The following is a 19,039-nucleotide window of genomic DNA, read 5'->3' as shown; positions in this document are numbered from 1 at the left end:
CTTCACATCATGTGACACATATTAGATACCCTTTAGATGGTGGTCAGAAAAGTAGAAATCTCTCCTTTGTTCACCGTTTCATTATTACTCTCCTGCTGTATCATTGCCTCTGATAATAGCCTGGGGTCAGGCCCCAATTTACCAAGCTACACATTGTTAATCCCATAATGTATTTACTTCTTTCTGCCTTCTCAGCACAATATTACTACTCGTACATTACAGAGACTATAGAACATTAGAGTCTGCAGTACAACTTGCATACATAGTGAATAAATAAAATATGGCATATCTGTAAAGAACTTAAAACCATCAAGATGGATACACAGCATAGGATTTTATCATATTCAGCTGTTCTTTATAAAAATAGTGTTGTTTTTTCTCCTTTTTATTGTGCAACAGAATATAACTAGCCTTTTGATGCTAAAGTTCCTACGATGATGAAAATATGAATCCAGTTATTTGGTTATGGCTGGCTTCAGTAGTCAGTTTTTTCAATCACTGGTCATGGAGCCTGCAAATTGGAAGCATCAAAACTTTTGCTGACTGCTAATTCTCTTAGGTGATATATATATATATATACACACAAGTAAGAAAGCTACATTAAAATGCCAGCATTATATACAGCACGACATTTTCCACTCTCCCTGAAATGATTTATCACAGTCATGTTCACACTCATACAGTTTCCTGCGCCATAATTTATTGGGAAACTCTTCCATAATTGCTAGTATGACTTTGACAAGAATGATACGGTGAGAAGATTTCAGTCATTAACCATCTAGAAATATCAAGTGTTATCCTCACATATGACAGTGAAAGCTGCATTGACACTTCATTCAGTCACATCACTTTCCATATCCATATAAATTACTCCTTCAGGAAGGGTGCTTTTCTCCTTGGTGCTCTGAAGAGTTCAAGGAGACAGCAAGACGGAATTGTCAGGCTTTTTCAAAGTACAACCCAACAGCACCCAACCCAACCCAACCCAAAATCTCCTACCCCCTAGCTATCATTACATTTGGGGGAAAGTCTTTAAAAACCAAAACATACAAATAATGCCACAAACAAGGAAATACAATTGTTACAGCAGATGGTACAATGAAGCTGGTTGACTTATTTTAATATGTTTATTTCCGTCAATACAGTACCACTACAAGTCATGTGTTGCACGCTGTAGCTCAGTTTCACTGCAGCAGAAATTGCCTATCCATTCCTTCTCCTGTATATTTCTCTGCTTTTAACACTGAAAGCACTAAAACAAAAAAAGGAATGCCCAGCAGCACGCTTTCCGGTCCACATTTACATGTGTGAATGTACCTGTTAAGCATCAACAAATGTTATTGGACACAGGACAGCTCTGGATGCATCACACCACTGACCTCTTCAGCATTATTTTAAAATCACGCTTCACATTTCAGTGACCAAATATGGACTTAAAGTTAGCATCTATTTAATTATAATGACAGGTATACCTTGCTCTACTCCGCTGCTATGGTAACAGAAATGGTAGCCATTAGATTTATGATAAAATACGTTCCCTAAAGGTTTTTTTCCTTCATTCTCACTTGCATGATCATACCAAACTACTTAATTACTAAGAAAATTCAGAGGATATTCTCTTAGCTGAGTTCAGCAGCTCCTACAAGTCTTCATTCACCTTCTTTGGGTTTAAACACAGGAGATGAGAAATACTGATGTGTTAAACAAAAGATTTCAAAAATCTTGCTCCAGATGGAACTAATGAAAAATTAAGAGGACATCACATGTTAACCAAGACTACTGTGAGTACCAGCTATCTCAAATCCTGTACAGCATGAAAGGGAAAATATCACCTGTGAGAACATAATTTTTGCTTCACTGAAAAGCAATGGAAATTATTCAAAATTTCCAGAAACATTTCCTGCCTGTTATCAAAACACACCAGAGTTCTTCTCCTGATTTAACATTTTAAACATACCTTATGGCAATACTATTTATATTCAAACCTGCAAATGTTAAGTTTCATCAAAATTCTGTTTTCAAAATTTTTATGTCAGGTAAAGGAAAAAAGCTATTTCAGCAGCAGCTGAGAATGCAGTATCACAGCTGGCATACAAGTAGCTGGTGAAATGTTCTTATGCAACAACCATTCAAATAAACGCATGTCACAACAAATAACTATTTAAGTTCTTTTCCCACCTCTTTTTCTTGTCAAGCTCAAAAGAAGCCAGTATTGCATTAATAAAAACATTTTTATTTTAAATTATAAAGTTGTTATATTCTTGCATTTTGTACATTTATTTTTTAAACACAACAATGTTAATCTAGCTCAGAAGCTGAGATACTGTTCAAGGTTTCCATGTATCTAAGTTTTAAAGTATGTTTCTGTTCTAATCAGTATCAGCCTTTGCATTTGTAAATATACATGTAACAACCTATCTGAACTCCATTGTGTAGCTCTGACACTTTCTGAAGTACTACCACTGATGCTGGGACCAGACTGTACACTCAGACCTCAAAAAAACACAGGAATGCCTAAGTTGTTTTGAGGGAAAGTAATATAGCCTGAGTGTGGGAGAAAAGACATATTACAACCACACAGACAAGGGTCTCTTGAAAACAGAAGTCTAACATAACTGGACTAGTACTATATGCCATGGGCCAATCAGTGTAATTTCGTAGTAAACCAAGTAATACTTAAAATGTTGGATGCTTCCATAAGGGATGAACAATATGATATTTGAATTGAATTATTACTTTGTAAAAAGATAGATCTCTGTAGTTAGATTTACAAAAAGAGGTAGTTACAAAGGGCACAAAACAATTTGAAGCAACTGTAGGTTGATGTTGCCAAGGAAGCCACTTCCCAAAAGACTCCAGAGAATGTCTCCTGCTTGTCCACTTGATTAGATCCTTCCCTCTCCAGTGCTACACATAGTACCCATGTTGCTTCGGAACCTTTTTGAAACCACTTTAGAAAATGAATTTATTTATTTTTTTTTTAAATCAACAGTTCTTGGCTATAGTGATATCATCCTGTGCTATAAGCAAGTCAATTTAGAGCTGATGAGAACTAGTGGTCACATTACAGGAGTAAAGGAATCATTTCACTACATTTTACAAACATTCAGATCATTTCCTTACCTGCCTCCTGTCCCTCTGAGACGATGATGAAGAGGAGGCACTTCTATGTGATGGAGTGGATGTTTTGTGTGCTGGAGATATACTCTTTTCTTCTGAACTCATCTTTGCAGCAAACTTGTAATAATCTTGTGCTCTTATCATTTATGTACAAAAAGGCATGGGATAGTCTTCTGCATCCTTCGCTTTCACAGCTTATGGACAACCAAAGAGGAGTTCAATCTCAGCTGAAATGCTCCTTGATAAAGAAAAATGTGAAAGAAAGAGTGAATGAATACACCCTTGCTCTAAAGTAGCTCTGCAGCAAAGAGAACTGTTGACAATCACTATTTAATCCAACCTATCTCCCATTTTTTTACTTCCATTCCTAACTACTACTCAGTGTGAACCCAAATACATTGTTCTACATTCCTACAGAAGATGAAAGTGGTATTACATTCTGTGAAAAACTCCTACAGCAAGGCTTAAGAAATTTAGAGTAATTCTCAGGCAGTTTACACATCCTTGACAAGCTGTCATTATCTTATATATTATCATAACGTTATCAAGTAATTCCTTAGGACTTCCCATACAATACAAATACCACTGAACAGCCCATTATAATCAGTGCTTCTTAAAAATCCTGCACTTAGATTAAGGAGTCTGAAAGTTGGTTTTTAAAAGCAGGTCACTCGAAGTCAGTGGCCTCACTGAGGGAGTGGACAACCCAGTTTCACAAATCAGAATCTTTCAGATGGCGCAGAGCTGACAACTTGCTCTCAAAGGTGACTGAAAGATAATACAAGATGTTCTGACCAGAAGACACTTTCAGCCACAAGACAGTGGTCAGCGGATATTAATATTTTCATCTGGACAGAAACTTCAATGTATTTGGTGAATCCCAGGTACAAAAAATAATGTATTGCTGAAGGCAGGAGCTACCCTGGGCCTACCTCAGACACTCTGGGTGAGTGCCCAGGCCTGGTAGCAGGAGCTGCAGGGGCAGGTAGCCCCTGTGAGGAGAGGCCAGGGCCACCCCGAGCCAGACACAGCCAGTTCCAGTGGACCCACCACAGGGCACAGCTCAGCTCTGTGGTGAAGAGAGACTTAAGAAAGGGCAAAATACGCCATAAAGGCAAAGGAAGAAGAACAAAACAAGTGACAAACAACCCTGAGAACACTCCCACACAGCCCATGGAGAAGATAGATAGTCCTGAAGGAACTTCAGCCCATGGAGCACCCACACCGAGCAGATTTTTCCCTGAAGGACTGCAGCCCATGGGGAACACACATCAGAGAAGGGAAAAGTGTGAGGAGGCAGGAGTGGTGAGGAAAAACTGCTATGTACCAACCACAAACACAACCACCCACCATGCCACTAGGGGCAGGGGGAGACTAGAGGTGTCAGGAATGCAGGAGTGATGTTGAATCCGGGAAAAACAAGAGGAAAGGTGTTTTTTTTTAATGTCTTCCATTTCTCATGACCCAAATCTATTTTAATTGGCAATAATTTTTTTTCCCTAAGCTAAGTTTTGCCCACAACAGTAATTGATAAGCATTCTCCCTGTCTTTATCTTGACCCACAAGTTTTCTCATCCTGTTTTCTCTCCATCATGCCACTGAGGCAAGGGGGTTGAGCAGCTGGGCAGGCATTTGGCTGCTGGCCAGGGCTAACCCACAACAGCTACTGTGGCCATTCTCTTTCCTGTTTACTCAGCCACTGCTACGTGTGTTATATTTTTGCCAGTATCAGATGCTTTCTCTCACTCTTTACTCAAACCTTTAATTTCAAATCAAGACATGAAAAATAGATAATTAGAGCAATACAGAGGATATTTGTGTCAATAAACAGTCAAACGCTACCTGGGAAACACTACAAAATGTTGCAATACATTATGACAGTTCAAGAGCAGTAACAGGTCTCAATGCTTAACAGATTACTTTGATCTTGCTTCAGCTTACAGATCCCATGTCTGATTTTCCATTAACCTTAGATAAAATCAGTCCCTGAATGATGCAGTCTGCTTGAAACTAGCATCTATCTTTGCCATTACCCTCCCTCTAATCTGGAGATAGTGCCCTTCCTCATACACTGTGATAACAACACACCAAGGGTCAGCAAAGCACAGATAGTTTTAGAAGAGCATGGAAAAAGGTGTTGTCCTGCACCATGTTAAATGAGATGAGAACAAAAATGCATTACCTAACACTCAGACATGACTGCAGGCTCAATGACAAATTGAAGACAGAGCTCTAGCTTCTCCAATCACTGCAGATATCCATGCAAGAATATAATCTTGGACCCAGATACTCACACAGAGGTAGCTAAATAATTAATCACATTGTGCCTTGCAGCCACCAGCTTCTGAATACTGAACCCTAAAAATGCCCTCCTGCTGGAACCGAGAACCGTGATGACCTGTGAGTGACAGATGCCTTTTCTGTTTGGTGTACTATGGAAAGTGGAATTACTTCACTTGATTAGTTATCAGCACTTTTGCAAGTATAAATCTCATCCATATCTTACAGATGAGCTTTCCTCTTCACCAGGAAGTCTCCCATACAATTACAGATCCTTCATCATATCCACAGAGCCCATATAGCATCCTAGAGGCATGACTGGGAGAACATGGCTGTTCCACCAGCAAAAGCTGCAAATTGGCAAATTCTTTGTTCTTTTCAGTATGACAAGCTCCTACTAGAAGCCTAAGAAGATGCATTGTGCTGGACCTGCTAAAGCCAGATACAAGACAGAGGTTACAGGAAGAAAGAAACAAGCTGTACAGCACATTTCTTTCAGAACTACGTAACACAATGAAAACAATGAAATTACACCCAAAGAGGCTCCTCCTTCTACCCTAGCATACCAGGAACTGCTGATCGAGTTTGACAGCATTTTTTTATACTAGAAATGCATTAGGCAAATTTTAACCAAAGAGGTGTCCCAACAGCCATATCTAAAGGTCTATACAATTTTCATATAAACAAAAAATGCAATTACAAAAATTAAAACCAAAAATTATAATCCTGTTTCACAAAGCTGTGTGGAGCAGTTGAGTTATTTAATAGGTAAAGGGACAAATTTTTACTCAGTTTCAGCTATGAGGTCACTGAAAATTTTTTAGCAGAGAAGCCTTTGGGCAAATTAAAATTTCAAAACATCTGATCTTTACTCAGTTGACTCATGTGGAAAACATTATATATTTAGTAATGGCACAGGAGAACACTGATCTGGCACCTCAAGTGTTTTTTTAGGCTTTTGGGAAGCTAAGGTGCTGTTGTAAGCAGCAAACACAATGCTAGCAAGCAATATACGAGGAAAATAGTTCTGTGAACAGTTGCCAGGTTTAAGATTCTGTGAACTATGGGCCTTTTTTTTCAAAAGGTATTTAGAGAAAATAAAACAGTGGCCTACACCTGAGCCAGACTCCCCAGTGGTCCTGTGGCATTGCCCAGTTGTTAAGAGCTGAACCTAACCAAGAACTTGCTCAAACCACATTGGCTTATTGATAGCATAGTCTCCCAGAAAGATATATAAGACTAAACCACACCTTTCACAGGATAAGAAACAAACATTTCTTCTTGCCTTATTTAACAGCAACAATAAAGTAAATATAAAATTGTTGTTACTTATACAGAGAGTTTTCTGAGAGAAAAACAGTTCACGTCGACAACTGAAAAAAAGCAAGTGGGATATTTGAGAAAATAACAACTGCAAGCACAATAAAAATTTTGATGCAAACTAGCAACAGTTAGCATTGAGTGTCATGTTATTCTTCTTGCACAATGAATTTGGAATCTGTTCCTCTATATTGCTAAGAGCTTATCTTACAATTTTGGCTTAAAATTCAGGTAATAAATCTTTTTCAAAGCATCTTAGAAACAGTAAATGCAGTGAAATTCATTTAAAGAGACAGAGACACCAGCCTCTCTGCAACTAAGATTGAAGCAAACAATTATAAATCTATTATTTTGGCCAACAAATTCAATTTACCAAATGAAAGCAATGACATGTCTTTTGAGACATTTTTCATGGGCTTTTTCCATCAGTCCCAAGAAATTTTGCTATTGAAGCAATTTTTCTACCTGAAACTACCAGAAAGGACATAGTAGAGAGGTAAGTGTTGGTCCCTTTTCCTAAGTAACAAGCAACAGGATGAGACTTGTGCCAGTAAAAGTTTAGATTGGATATTAGGAAAAAATTCTTTACTGAAAGGGCTGTCAGGCATTGGAACAGGCTGCCCCAGGAAGTGGTTGAGTCATCATCCCCAGAGGTATTTAAAAGAGGTGCAGATGTCGCACCCAGGAACATGGTTTAGTGGTGGACTTGGAAGTGCAAGGTTTACATTTGGACACATTAATCTTAAACTTCTTTTCTGACCTAAATGATTCTATGACTTTGGAAACTGCAAATTGCACTCATCAGGTGCAGTGATGACCAGCCCGAGATCATGAGATAGACCAGCAGCCTCTCCACTCTGGGAGACTGGGGCATGTACTTAGCCTCACTCCTACAGCCACTCTGTTGCTGGGCTTCACCAAAACTCTTGAGATTTTGTGTTCACCTACAAGGCTTACTGTGTGGTTAGATGTGGGCACACACCTCCTTCACCTCATTGATTACTTTGTCTGCTAATTTAGCTAAATATACACTAGTTGTACATTGCAGCAATGCAGCCACTAAACTCAATTGGTAAAATAAACAAAGACCTGCTCTTTTACATCTTATTTCCTATCACGATAGACAAACACAATACTTACTACCCATTTTACACATGGAATTTCCTGTAAGCTCTTTCAAGATTAGATAATAAATTGTCTAAGATGTAATATTTACGTCAATAAAAGCAAAGTCTAAACTGTATCCCTATTCTTAATTAGGATAACACTTCTCCTTGACTGATAGTCAATGAGGCAGCAAAAGTAATGGGGAAAAAATACATATTGCATAGCTGTCATGTTTCACAGTCCTACAATCTCCCACAACAAGCACATGTTGAAAGAATTATCAAATAAATTAAAATTAATTAACATGGTGCTTCACAAAATGCTGACTGAGTGTATTAAATGCACTGCTTTTTCAGGTCCTCAGGCTTTGCTTTGGTAGTTGGGTTAAGGGGTGGTTTCAGTGTGGGGTTTTTGGGCAGAGGGGAATCTGAACCTTGTGGGTTTGGTTTTCATTAAGGTCTACTTCTGTACATAATCTCCAATTGAACAGCATACTCCACAGGAGACTGCAGTATCAGGAAACATCATGGAGACATGTCATCCTTAACAGAATGTAGTGGCCCCCGACACTTTACATCTGGTATGATTTCTTTAACACTAAGGTTTTTGTTTGTTTGTTTGCTTTTTATTGTAGCTAGTCAAGGTATGTCTCAATAATATAAAAATGAAAATTAATATTTAAAAATTAATATTTAAAAAAATCGCTTGCATGGGCATATATGTCTGTAAAATACACAATTATGACAGACTTCAAATAGATGGATGAGGTAAAAAAACAGATAATCAGATTCAGGCAAGAAAAGGTCAGTGCAACATCTGCCTTTCCTATTTTCTGCTTGCCTGCACAATAAACCAGACTTCTCTGCCCTTCCAGAAGCCCTGAAGCATGTATGGTAATTAACTGAGTTCCAGTATGTCCAGTGTAGATGATAATTTACAAATAAGCCCTCAGTTCGTTTGCATTCTCTGAAGATTGCCCCAATAGCTGAAGTGACCCTAGGATTTTCATTAGGATGTCTTTGTTGTTCTGCATTCCTCAGGTTACCACAGTAATAGAATACTATTGATTTTATTGGTGTGGAAATATTTTTTATACCACAGAGGCAGCATATCAACCTGTGCTGTGTGCATCTGCAACAGATTGCTGTGAGTAGAGGGTTATGCATGTATACATATTTACAAATACATAAATATAAATATGCAATATATGCCAGTTAAACATTAAACAGGAAGAAGTAACTGGTGGATATTATAATCCTTTTTAGACTAACACAAAGTGTAGAACACCTTTAAAAAAACCAAACAAAACACACTAAAAAATAAACCAACCCAAAAAAAAAACCCCAACAAACAAAACGGGAACACATGCTATTCCATCCCTCCATCCTGTTTTCAAACTGAAAACATTGTGGGGGGATTTTTGTTTCCACACAATTTTTTTTCAAATTTTTCAATTCTTGAAAAAAAAACAAACCAAACACAAAGGCACAAAGAGAGTGAAAATTTTAATCAAATCTCAGGAAATGCTTTAAAGAATTAAAAAAGTTTAATGTATCCTAATATTTTTCATGGAAAAAACCCTCATGATTTTCAACAACCTCTTTGAAAAACAGAAACAACTTATTTTTTCTTCATTCTAGTAACGAATTATTTTTTACCACTGGGCAAGTTGGACAAAGGAAAAATAGATTAGAAGGCTAAAGACTCCAAAATTGCTTTTTAATTAGAGTCTCAACTGGACAGTGATCTAAAGCAAAGAACCTAATTTCCCTTAGGAAAATGTTTGCAGACAAATGGTACTAATCTTCCAAAGCACAGATGCCTAAAAGGTGCTTGTGGCCCTTGAAATCCATGTCTGGTTGCATTTTAACTGCCTTTCTTTTATTAACTTAGCTTTTGTTTCTCTGCAGGTTTTACTTCCACTGCCTCACAAATATTACATTTTTGCTGTATGTTTCAAACCCATTGATTAAAATCTTGATTCAGAGCAAATTAAGAACTACCTGTTTTATCAATCCTGAATTTTGAACATCTTACCATCAAATGCTTGTAGGGAGGATGCCACAAAAACTCACTGTTGTCTCAATATAAATGTAATGTCTTTATGGGAGCAAATCTAAGATTGCAGTTGATGAAGTTTGCTCAGGTACTTGAAAACAGGGACAGAAGACAAACCCAGCAGATTAGTCAGAGCTTCCACCAAACCTATTTTTTGGAGTGCTAAATAGAGGGTCACATCCAAGAACAAAAAACAGGAAGCAATTTTATTCTTGGAAGCAATTAGCTTGACAAACACTAAGTGTTAGGTGGATCACATCTGCGTGGGATAATTTAGTTAATGGTCTATATACAACCTGGGAAATATTAAGAAGGAATAGGGAGGCTGTATTACCTCTGTGACTTCTACTAAATCACTGTGTCCAGTTTTGCTGCCAACATTTCAAAGACATTCACAAATCGGTTCAAGAGAGAACCATGAGCATGACGGTAAGATTGAAAAACATCACTAGTGAAAGATTTATAGAGGTCAATCTATTTAGTTTGTCGAAAAGAAGACTGAAGGGTCACTGGGTGACAATCTATAGCCTCCTACATGGGCGGAAAGGAATTTATTACCAGAATTCTTCTCAAAGGTATAAGAAAATATAATGGGAACAGTAAGAAGAAACAACCAAGTAAGTTAGAAATAAGCACGGATTTTTAATGGTGAAGAAAATTAAACACTGATAAAATACACTGAGGATTACAAGGGTGTTTGTAGGGGTATGAGAAGTCATTTTCATATTATGACTGGATTTATTTATTTATTTATTTATTATTTCAAAGCTCAGCTATCACTGCTGATTTGAAAGCAGGAATTAATTCAGAGCAGTCTAATGGCCTATTCCATGACAGGAATTCAGACTAGATCATAATGCAACATTTCCATCTCCCTTTCCACAACTAAAATCAACCAACCAAAAAAACCCAAAACCAAATCAACCCAGAAAAAGAAGGATAAACTAAAAGGAATAAAACTATTTTCCTTAAGCCTGACCTTGAAGTTCTCCAATTTTATCCTCATATGACGCTAGGCATTTATTAAGCCTGATCTTTTGTACAGAACAATATTAAATGTTCTTCAAGTCTAGAGAAATATATATTCTAATCACCGCTAATATTTGTTTCTATTACTCCTTTAAAGAAACACATCTTACTCACGTATTTAAAATATAAGTTTCCATTGAAAAGCAGGAGCACATAAAAAAGTCCTTTTTAATTAAATTACTTCCTGAATTTCTTTGTAGCTCACTGAGTGATGGTTTCATTAGAAAGATATAAAAAAGAAAAAGAGATTATTATAGTTCATGTCAAGGAAGTACCAAAAACGTCTTGAGCAGTTTACAAAACATTAGGAATAAAAAGCATGGCTAAAAAGACCATGACAGGGAATAATTGCTTGTGAAGTTCCTCCAAGGTCTAAGATATGTTGACTGGAATTAAACAGAGCATAAGAATGGGTGAATTGCTCAAAATTAGTTTCCTGACATAGCAAATCAGTGACTCTTGACTCTCTTCCATAAGGAAAATGCATACTATTCCCTATCATCACACTAAATTAACTCCTGTATACATCAATAGCTATATATGCTTAGTTATTCCTACTTCTGAAATACTAATGAATCAACATTCAGTTGCACTGACAAAAAACCCAGTATGAAAACACTCAAAAGTAAAATTCATTTGCCATAGAAGGAATTCTCTATGTCCAACACTACTAAAAATTTCAGGACGAATTACACTTCACTAAATTCCCTCCACATGTGCATGAAGCGTGATCTAATACAAGAACAGAAATGCCTTCAGGCACCTTACATGTAAAACAAATCTGAAAAGTCCTAGAATATTCTCATCATTAAAAAACTATGTTCTCTGTCAGTCACTGATTTCCAAAGCACATTATGGAAAGAAGGCTACTGCTAGTATGTCTTGATTTTTATATATAAACAATCCTAAACCAAAAGAGACCACTGTGATCACCTAAAATAAAAAGGACCAAGGGAATTTCCACCTCAGTTCCTGTATGGAATCAATCACATCATCTAGCAAATCACCCAACAACAATGTAAAAGTGTCCAGTGGTGGGAAGCAACTGTAAATCCTAATAAATTCTTGCAAACATTAGTTTCCCTGCATTTTTTATAATGTGCATGCTATTTCTCCTTTAGTACATCTAAGTTCAAGGCTTAGCCAAGGACCCTTTGTTAGATATTTGCCTACTACATGGAAGAACTCTTCAAATGCAAGAATTGCTAGTGCACAAATACACCACATTTAGTATTGACACAAGACTTTTAGGTATCTAATGTCAGTTTTCACAGCTTTATAAAGTTCTTTAGTAAGTTTGATAAATTTTAAGAATTGGCATAATTAAAAAAAATTACAAACATTTTATAGTCAGATGTGTAGAAAAGTATGTATTTAGTTAATTAAGAAGAGGGCTGAAAGGTCGCTTGAGTGCAATGGTAAGGTTCCTTCCCTAGTTCTAACAGCAAAGCACTTGCTCCTACACTTCAGACTTCAGGATCCTGTTTAACCACACTGCACACAGCATCAGACATGATGTGCTTCAACACCATACTGGTTAGAGGTATGCTTGAACAATTATTCCAATCACAGATCGATTTCACAACAGTTAATCGCTTATACACACGTAATAACCCACACTACACTCTTCCATCAGCTACACAAAGCTGGTGTAAGCTATGCAGGGCACTGGCTCCCAAATATATGCTCCTTGCAAGGTTTAGTAGGCTCCACAGATTGTAACAAAAACATCAAGCATTGCCGTTCTCTTAGAACATGACATGCAGAAATTTTATTTTTACTTGCCCATAATTAGGGACAGAATACTTAACATTTAGTACCTTTTGGTGCTGTATAGAAAGCACCAACGTGAGTAATGCCCAGAGAATTCCATTTTATTTCTCTCTAAAAATAACTTGCCTTCTAACACTTCAATGACAGACGATGATTATTGCATGACCTGCTGCATTAGCACCACTTGCAAGACCTGAAATGAGTTTTCCTCTACTTGACAAATGATAAACCACAATGTGTGCAACAGCAGCAAAGAATAAGACTGAGACTCAGATGGAGCTATGCAATCCAGAAGTACAGTGTATCAAGCTCCATCAACTGAAAAATGGGCTGATTTTAGACAGGCCAGAAAGGAGGACTATTCTGTGCTAGTGATCAACATTCACATCCATCAACCTCATAAGATGCTTGTGAGCTTTTTGATGCTTAACATCTTCATCCTCCAAGTGCCAAATGAACAACCTAATAACAAGCACAGAAGGCTTGTAGGGATTACAGAGCAGCAGAAACACAACCCCCTAACAAGTCATTATGTATTACTAACATCTTAACTTTTTCTATTAATTCATTTTTACCCACTGCTCATGACCTTGCATCACCTCAGATTCCCACTAGTACTCTGTCCTGCAGACCCACCCTCATCAAAACTCAACCACTCTGCCCCCACTCCAGTAGTTTTCATTCTTCCTCTCCCTCACTATGCAGCCATAAAGTTCACACAACCTTCTTACAGACCTGGCTACTTCTTTGTATTTTATGACCATGCAAGGTCCCTTTTCCTCTTTTTTTGTTCATGCTCATCTCATAAATTGCACACAATCATGATCCTTTGAATTAACCTTTCCTTTTCTAACCCAAACTCTACACGTGCCCCACTTCTTCATTACACAACACAGCCCAGAAGGTTGTCTCACAGCAAGAAATTATTTGGAAAAAAATGTAAATGTAGTATGTATTTGCAAAAAGCTGCAGGAGAGGCCATGGTTGCAGATTCTGGCTATAAGAAAAAAAAATTAAAAAGAGAACTTCCAATTAGAATTAAAAGACACATTTGCACCCTGCCACTTTGCAAGACCCAAGTCTATGCCCCAGACTTTCTCCCTCTAGGGTTGAGGGATGAGAAATATTTTCTTCAGCTTGATCTGAAAAATATTTGAATGGCATAACAACAAGCAAAAGATATCTTTTTCAACACTAATAAACCTGTGATACACTACAATTTTATCACAAACTATTTGTAAATTTATTTTTAAATGAATTTGTAATGAGGAGTTTAAAGTGTCCCAGCAACATCAGCATTTACCTAGTGTTTTTCAGCCATACTACTCAAAAGCATTTTAAGAAGGAATTTAATTTTAGCATAGTCAAGTCAGTCACAGCAGATGCAGAGTTTGCAAGTTGCAAAAAATTCTCACAAAGTTCTTATTAATGAACTGAAATAACAGTTCCATTCAAGGTCTAAATGGCAAGTAGCTGCCTATTATGCACAACACTGTTTGTCATTGTACTTTAGCAGAATATTTACTAGGATCTAATACATTTTCCTTTGTGCCCAAATGCAAAATTCTCAAAATTATCTCAAGAGAAAATTCCAAGCCGCCTACTTTCAATGCAGCTTTAAAGAGACCCAGAATAATTCTTCTGTTTCACCAGTAAGAAATAAAATCAGCTTTTTACAAATTTATTCATGTTTTAAGGTTGCATCTAATTTGCTAATGTTGTCAATAAATAGCTATTATCTAATCTTGTAAAAAAAGTGTGGATAACCTGATATACTTATCAAAATTAGTACACATTCTTCATTAAAAACACCACACAAATACATGATATCATATTCAGTCCCAAATTCTTGAAAATTTTAGTTAGCAGTCTATTAACCCAATAAAATAAATATAAAACATTATTTTTTTAAGGAAATATTTTTATTTCAAAAATTCAATGGATCATACAGGAAATATAATTTCTCAATTTTAATTTAATTTTATGAACTTTCCAAAGCATGCTATATATAACAAGGTAATTCTACATTTTCATTCTAACTACACTAACAAGAATTAAAACAAGAAAAAAACACACCTTATTTAAAAGACCTTTGATTATTTAAGGTGATTTTAAAATCTTTTAAAAATAGGTAACACATGAAATGATACGTTGCTCTTCTGTCTGTAAATGCCACAGTTTCACATTTTACATTTGTAGAAGCAGACATCAGAGAGAGGCACCTTTTGGAGTTTCTCAGAGTACCAGTGAGGTAGATTAAATACAAAATCTGCAGCAACCTTCTTCACACATCACAGAACTTGGAAGGTGAAATACTGAGGTTTCTTTCAAGGCGAGCGAGAATGCGAATGGATATTATAGGGGGAAAAAACAACTGTTTCCTTCTTTTCTTGAGCACGCACAAGTGCCCAAAGTTGGTCAGCTGCTAACCAAATATGAGCAGCCAAGTGTGAAGTTCAATCATGAAAGCAACAATCCAGCATTTTTCCGTCTGAAATACATTAACATCAAAGTGAAGAGCAAACACTGCAACTAAAAAGAACAGCCAAAAGGCAAATCCAGCATCTGGCCTGTGCTGGCCAAAGGCAGTGACTCAGCTCCAGTGACAGCACAGAGTAGAAGACAGATGCAAAATCTAGTATTCAATAGAATTGCTACTCTAGTGCAAAAGACTGATGAAGCTAACAAACATGGCTGAAAGAGGTCTCTTCTGCAGTCTTGACCATCTCCACACTGGCCAGCTGGACAGGGTGACTCCCCAGTCACAAGCACCATGTGATGGCTTTGCATTAATAGTGACCATGCTTCATGCATAAAGGAAATATAAGATTTCTTTCTTCAATACATTCAGTTAAAAGTAGCATCAATTAAAGATTAATTTAGATCCAAGTTCTGTCTGAACTCAAATAACTGAAAACCTCATGTCATCTAAAATAACTTGTGCTCTGATGCTTAAGAATATCAGTGAAACAACAGAAAATCTTGACTGTTCAACCTCTTCTGTGTTACCTGTTTTATAAGACAGTTCATGTTCTAATGTATATATGCCGAGGTCTAAAAGTCACACAATAATATACCAGTGAAATACACGGGGTTTTTGTTAACTCAGAAAATGTAAATCTTTAATGTAAGTGAGGTAACACAAGATTAGCCAAGAATGACTGACTACAGTGCAGGCCTAAATCTGTTACCATTTTGGCTCATGGAAAGATAAACAGTGCAGAAAATAGCTTGAAAAAGAACACAAATTAAAGCTGGAATTATTCCTGCCTTGTGGAACTGCAACTATTGAAAAGGCTGCATTTTCTGGACTGCTGCAATGAAATTACTATCTAGGAATAGCAGTGAAAAGTTGCTTAATTACATAAATTGTCAGTGTTGGAATCCACTGTTGGATTATGACAAATTATCATTAAAAAGTTTTTATATATACACACCTTACAGGGGAAAAAAAAAACAACAAAAAAAAAACAGCACTAAAACTACTTTAAAAATATTGGAATATTTCATTAAACTTAAAAGTCGAAATGAAATATTTATTTACTGCTCTTCCATTGTTTGATTATTAACTTACATTCTCCTTATCTGTATGGTAACTATCCAGAAGACCACTCAAGAAAATGAGCATTTCAGTGGAAGTGTTTTCCTCAAACAACCACATTGGCCTGAACAGAATAAAAGAGGGACTCTCCCACCCTCCTGTCCTGGCTGACACCATCAGTCCCAGATACAGTGCAGGTGTTCACATTGTTTCACCTCTGTGTTAATTCCTGCATGTCCTTCTGGTATGTATATGGCCCATCAAAACATTTTCTACCAAACTTTTCATCACTCAATAATTTTATCATACTTTAAATAGAAACCAGAATACCAAAACTATTCTTATGTACTTTTAACTCAATGAAATCTGACCAAAATATAGACCATTTTCCAATTCTAGGTATGAGTGGGACAACCAACCAAACCAGGAGCTGCTCCAAGGCTCTTAGAGTTCACTCCACCCAGAGTGACCAGAGAGACTGCAGGATTAAGTACCAGTATCAGATGTTAACACGGGTGGTCACATTCCCCCTTGTTTAGGTTTCTTCTTGTGCTTCCTGCACAGCGTCAGACAAGAATGAGGGTTCGTATTAAGTATTCACATGTCTGAATTGGCCAGTAATTCTAATGGGTACTTAGAACTTTTTACTCTTATTAGTTACATTTTGTCAACACTGAAGAGTCAAATTAGCAAAAAAACTTTTCTCTATGAGTAGCCTTCTGGACTTGGCCCACGAATATGCCATGTCAATGAAAGGAAGTTCACTTCCAAACGTAATTCAGATTTTAAAAATTTTACTTAATGAGTAATTTGCAAAAAACACATTTCAAATCCAAAGCAAACTGTAGCACATTTCACCTTTGTTTCAAAAGCAGGCAAGAAAATCTGTTCCATCTAAACGTAGTAAGGAGCAAATAACCATAAACTAGACCTCTGCATTAAGAATGGTGAGCAACTGCAAACCAAGCTGCATCTGCAGATGCAATGAAGTCAGTATGACTTTGCAGTATTTTAACCTTCCTTAGTAATTCCTGAGGTTTAGGGCAATCTACTCAAGTAGAGAATAGTTGCTTCTTTTGTGATAAGATTGTAATGAAAAGATACCCTGAGAATTATTACAGAGGTATAAAATTCTTAAGTACTGGCAAAAGCACCAAAGAAAATAATTGAATTAAGGTACACCTATTGTCTCAGGTCATCTGAATGAAATGTTTGCTGTGCTATATACACAGGAGAGTTTGTGCAATTGTACTCAAAGATATGGCTGTAAAAGTGCCAAGCACACTCAGCACAGCTACAAACAGATTGCAGCATTTTTTTGTAAACAAAATCAAATAGAATATGGCTGTAACAGTTTTCTCAAGTTTGCAGCAATCCATCAGAAGCTTTTACAATCAGAAAGTATTAATGGGACCATATAAGGCTTTGCACTCCAGTCCACAAATTTCTAGCAAAAATGTGAAGGATTTTCTAGTTGTGTTAATAGAGACAGATATGGGGAAAAAAAGATAAAATTTCTCTGATCCTACAGTAACTGCTGAAAATATGTCATTAAAAGAATGTTCTCCTGTGTGTGTTCATCCAGTGCTGACACAAATCTGGTTAAAAAATGACCACTTACATCACTGGTATTTGTGCTTCCACTGCCTGAATAAAACCCCACTGCCTACACAAGTACACAAAGAGGCTCTGCATCACATGTATCTATAACTTCATAGTCCTCCATCTTCAAAAAATGTCTCATTAACAAATCTCAACTATTATTTTTCCTTCCTTCAGTTTCCCCTCCTTACTCTTTCTCTGGTACCTCTGCCTCTATCCTCCCACAAAGTTTCACAGGTGAGAGTGCAAAAGCATTGAATTCCACAGCCATCCTTGCTTTCTGGAGTACATCCTGGTCTATAGCTTTTTCATTTACTCTCCACTACCTAACTAGTCTCCACTGAAAGGATACACATATGACAACTGAACTAACATATATATATATATATGTGTGTGTGTGTGTGTATAAATGTGTGTATATATATATATGCACAGGTGCAACATATCTATGCTGTCCTACAGGAGTTATTACTTACATTTCAGTGGTTATACTAATATATATCACCTACCTCAGGAAAAAAAAAAAAAAGGCTCTTAAGGTACAACCAATTAAAGGTTAAGAATCTGTGCAATTAGTATGCTCCAAAAATAAAGCTGATTGATGACTCCAAACATCTCAGAGATTATTCATCCTTGACTGACAAGGCCATTGTTAGAAATTTCTACCTCAAAACTGGCATCTACAAATTTTCATAAGCACAGCCCCAACATGTTCAGCTTTGGGGGATTAGAGAGAAGACTTGTGGAATCCCCAGTCCGTAGACAGATTCATTAAATCTGTCATGGCTTTTTGCATAATTGTGTCATATATCAGATGAGTATTTCCGTGACATCCTATACAACAAAGATTAGAAATGATGGTGCTACCTGACCATTCTTAAACATATGCTGCCTGTTTCAGCACAGGAATGCAAAACAGAATGTACATCAGAGCTATCTCCACAAGGCAACACTGAAGTGAAAAAGATTTTGTCAGCTTCTAGGAAATCATAGCTGGGTATTAGGCTTTGCCATGGTCTAAAAAGGTATTTCTAGAGCTACTATTTCGGCTTTTTAACTGTTGTTCTTTACACTAACAAACCCATTATCAGATTGTGTTTGTCAACATGATGTGAAAAAAAATGTTTTTTTCTCACACTCCACAATCAAACACTACCCTCTGAAATGCTCTTCTTGGCACATAGCATTAAGCTGAGTTCTGCCCTCAGC

At 36.8% G+C, this 19,039-nt stretch overlaps 1 protein-coding gene across 5 annotated transcripts in view; it reads right to left on the bottom strand.

The window, feature by feature from the left end:
* Positions 1 to 19,039, bottom strand: part of OSBPL6 (oxysterol binding protein like 6) — a 94,860-nt gene that overhangs the window by 49,646 nt on the left and 26,175 nt on the right. For all 5 annotated transcript variants that reach the window (XM_051623256.1, XM_051623258.1, XM_051623257.1 and 2 more), the window contains exon 2: positions 3,124 to 3,358. In XM_051623256.1, coding sequence (XP_051479216.1) covers positions 3,124 to 3,264 — 141 coding nt within the window. In that variant the 5' untranslated portion in view covers positions 3,265 to 3,358. The remainder of the gene's footprint in view (positions 1 to 3,123; positions 3,359 to 19,039) is intronic.

This window comes from Apus apus, chromosome 6 (genome assembly GCF_020740795.1).
Source record: "Apus apus isolate bApuApu2 chromosome 6, bApuApu2.pri.cur, whole genome shotgun sequence".
Classification (NCBI taxonomy): Eukaryota; Metazoa; Chordata; class Aves; order Apodiformes; family Apodidae; genus Apus; species Apus apus.
This window is presented reverse-complemented; position numbering and strand designations above follow the sequence as displayed.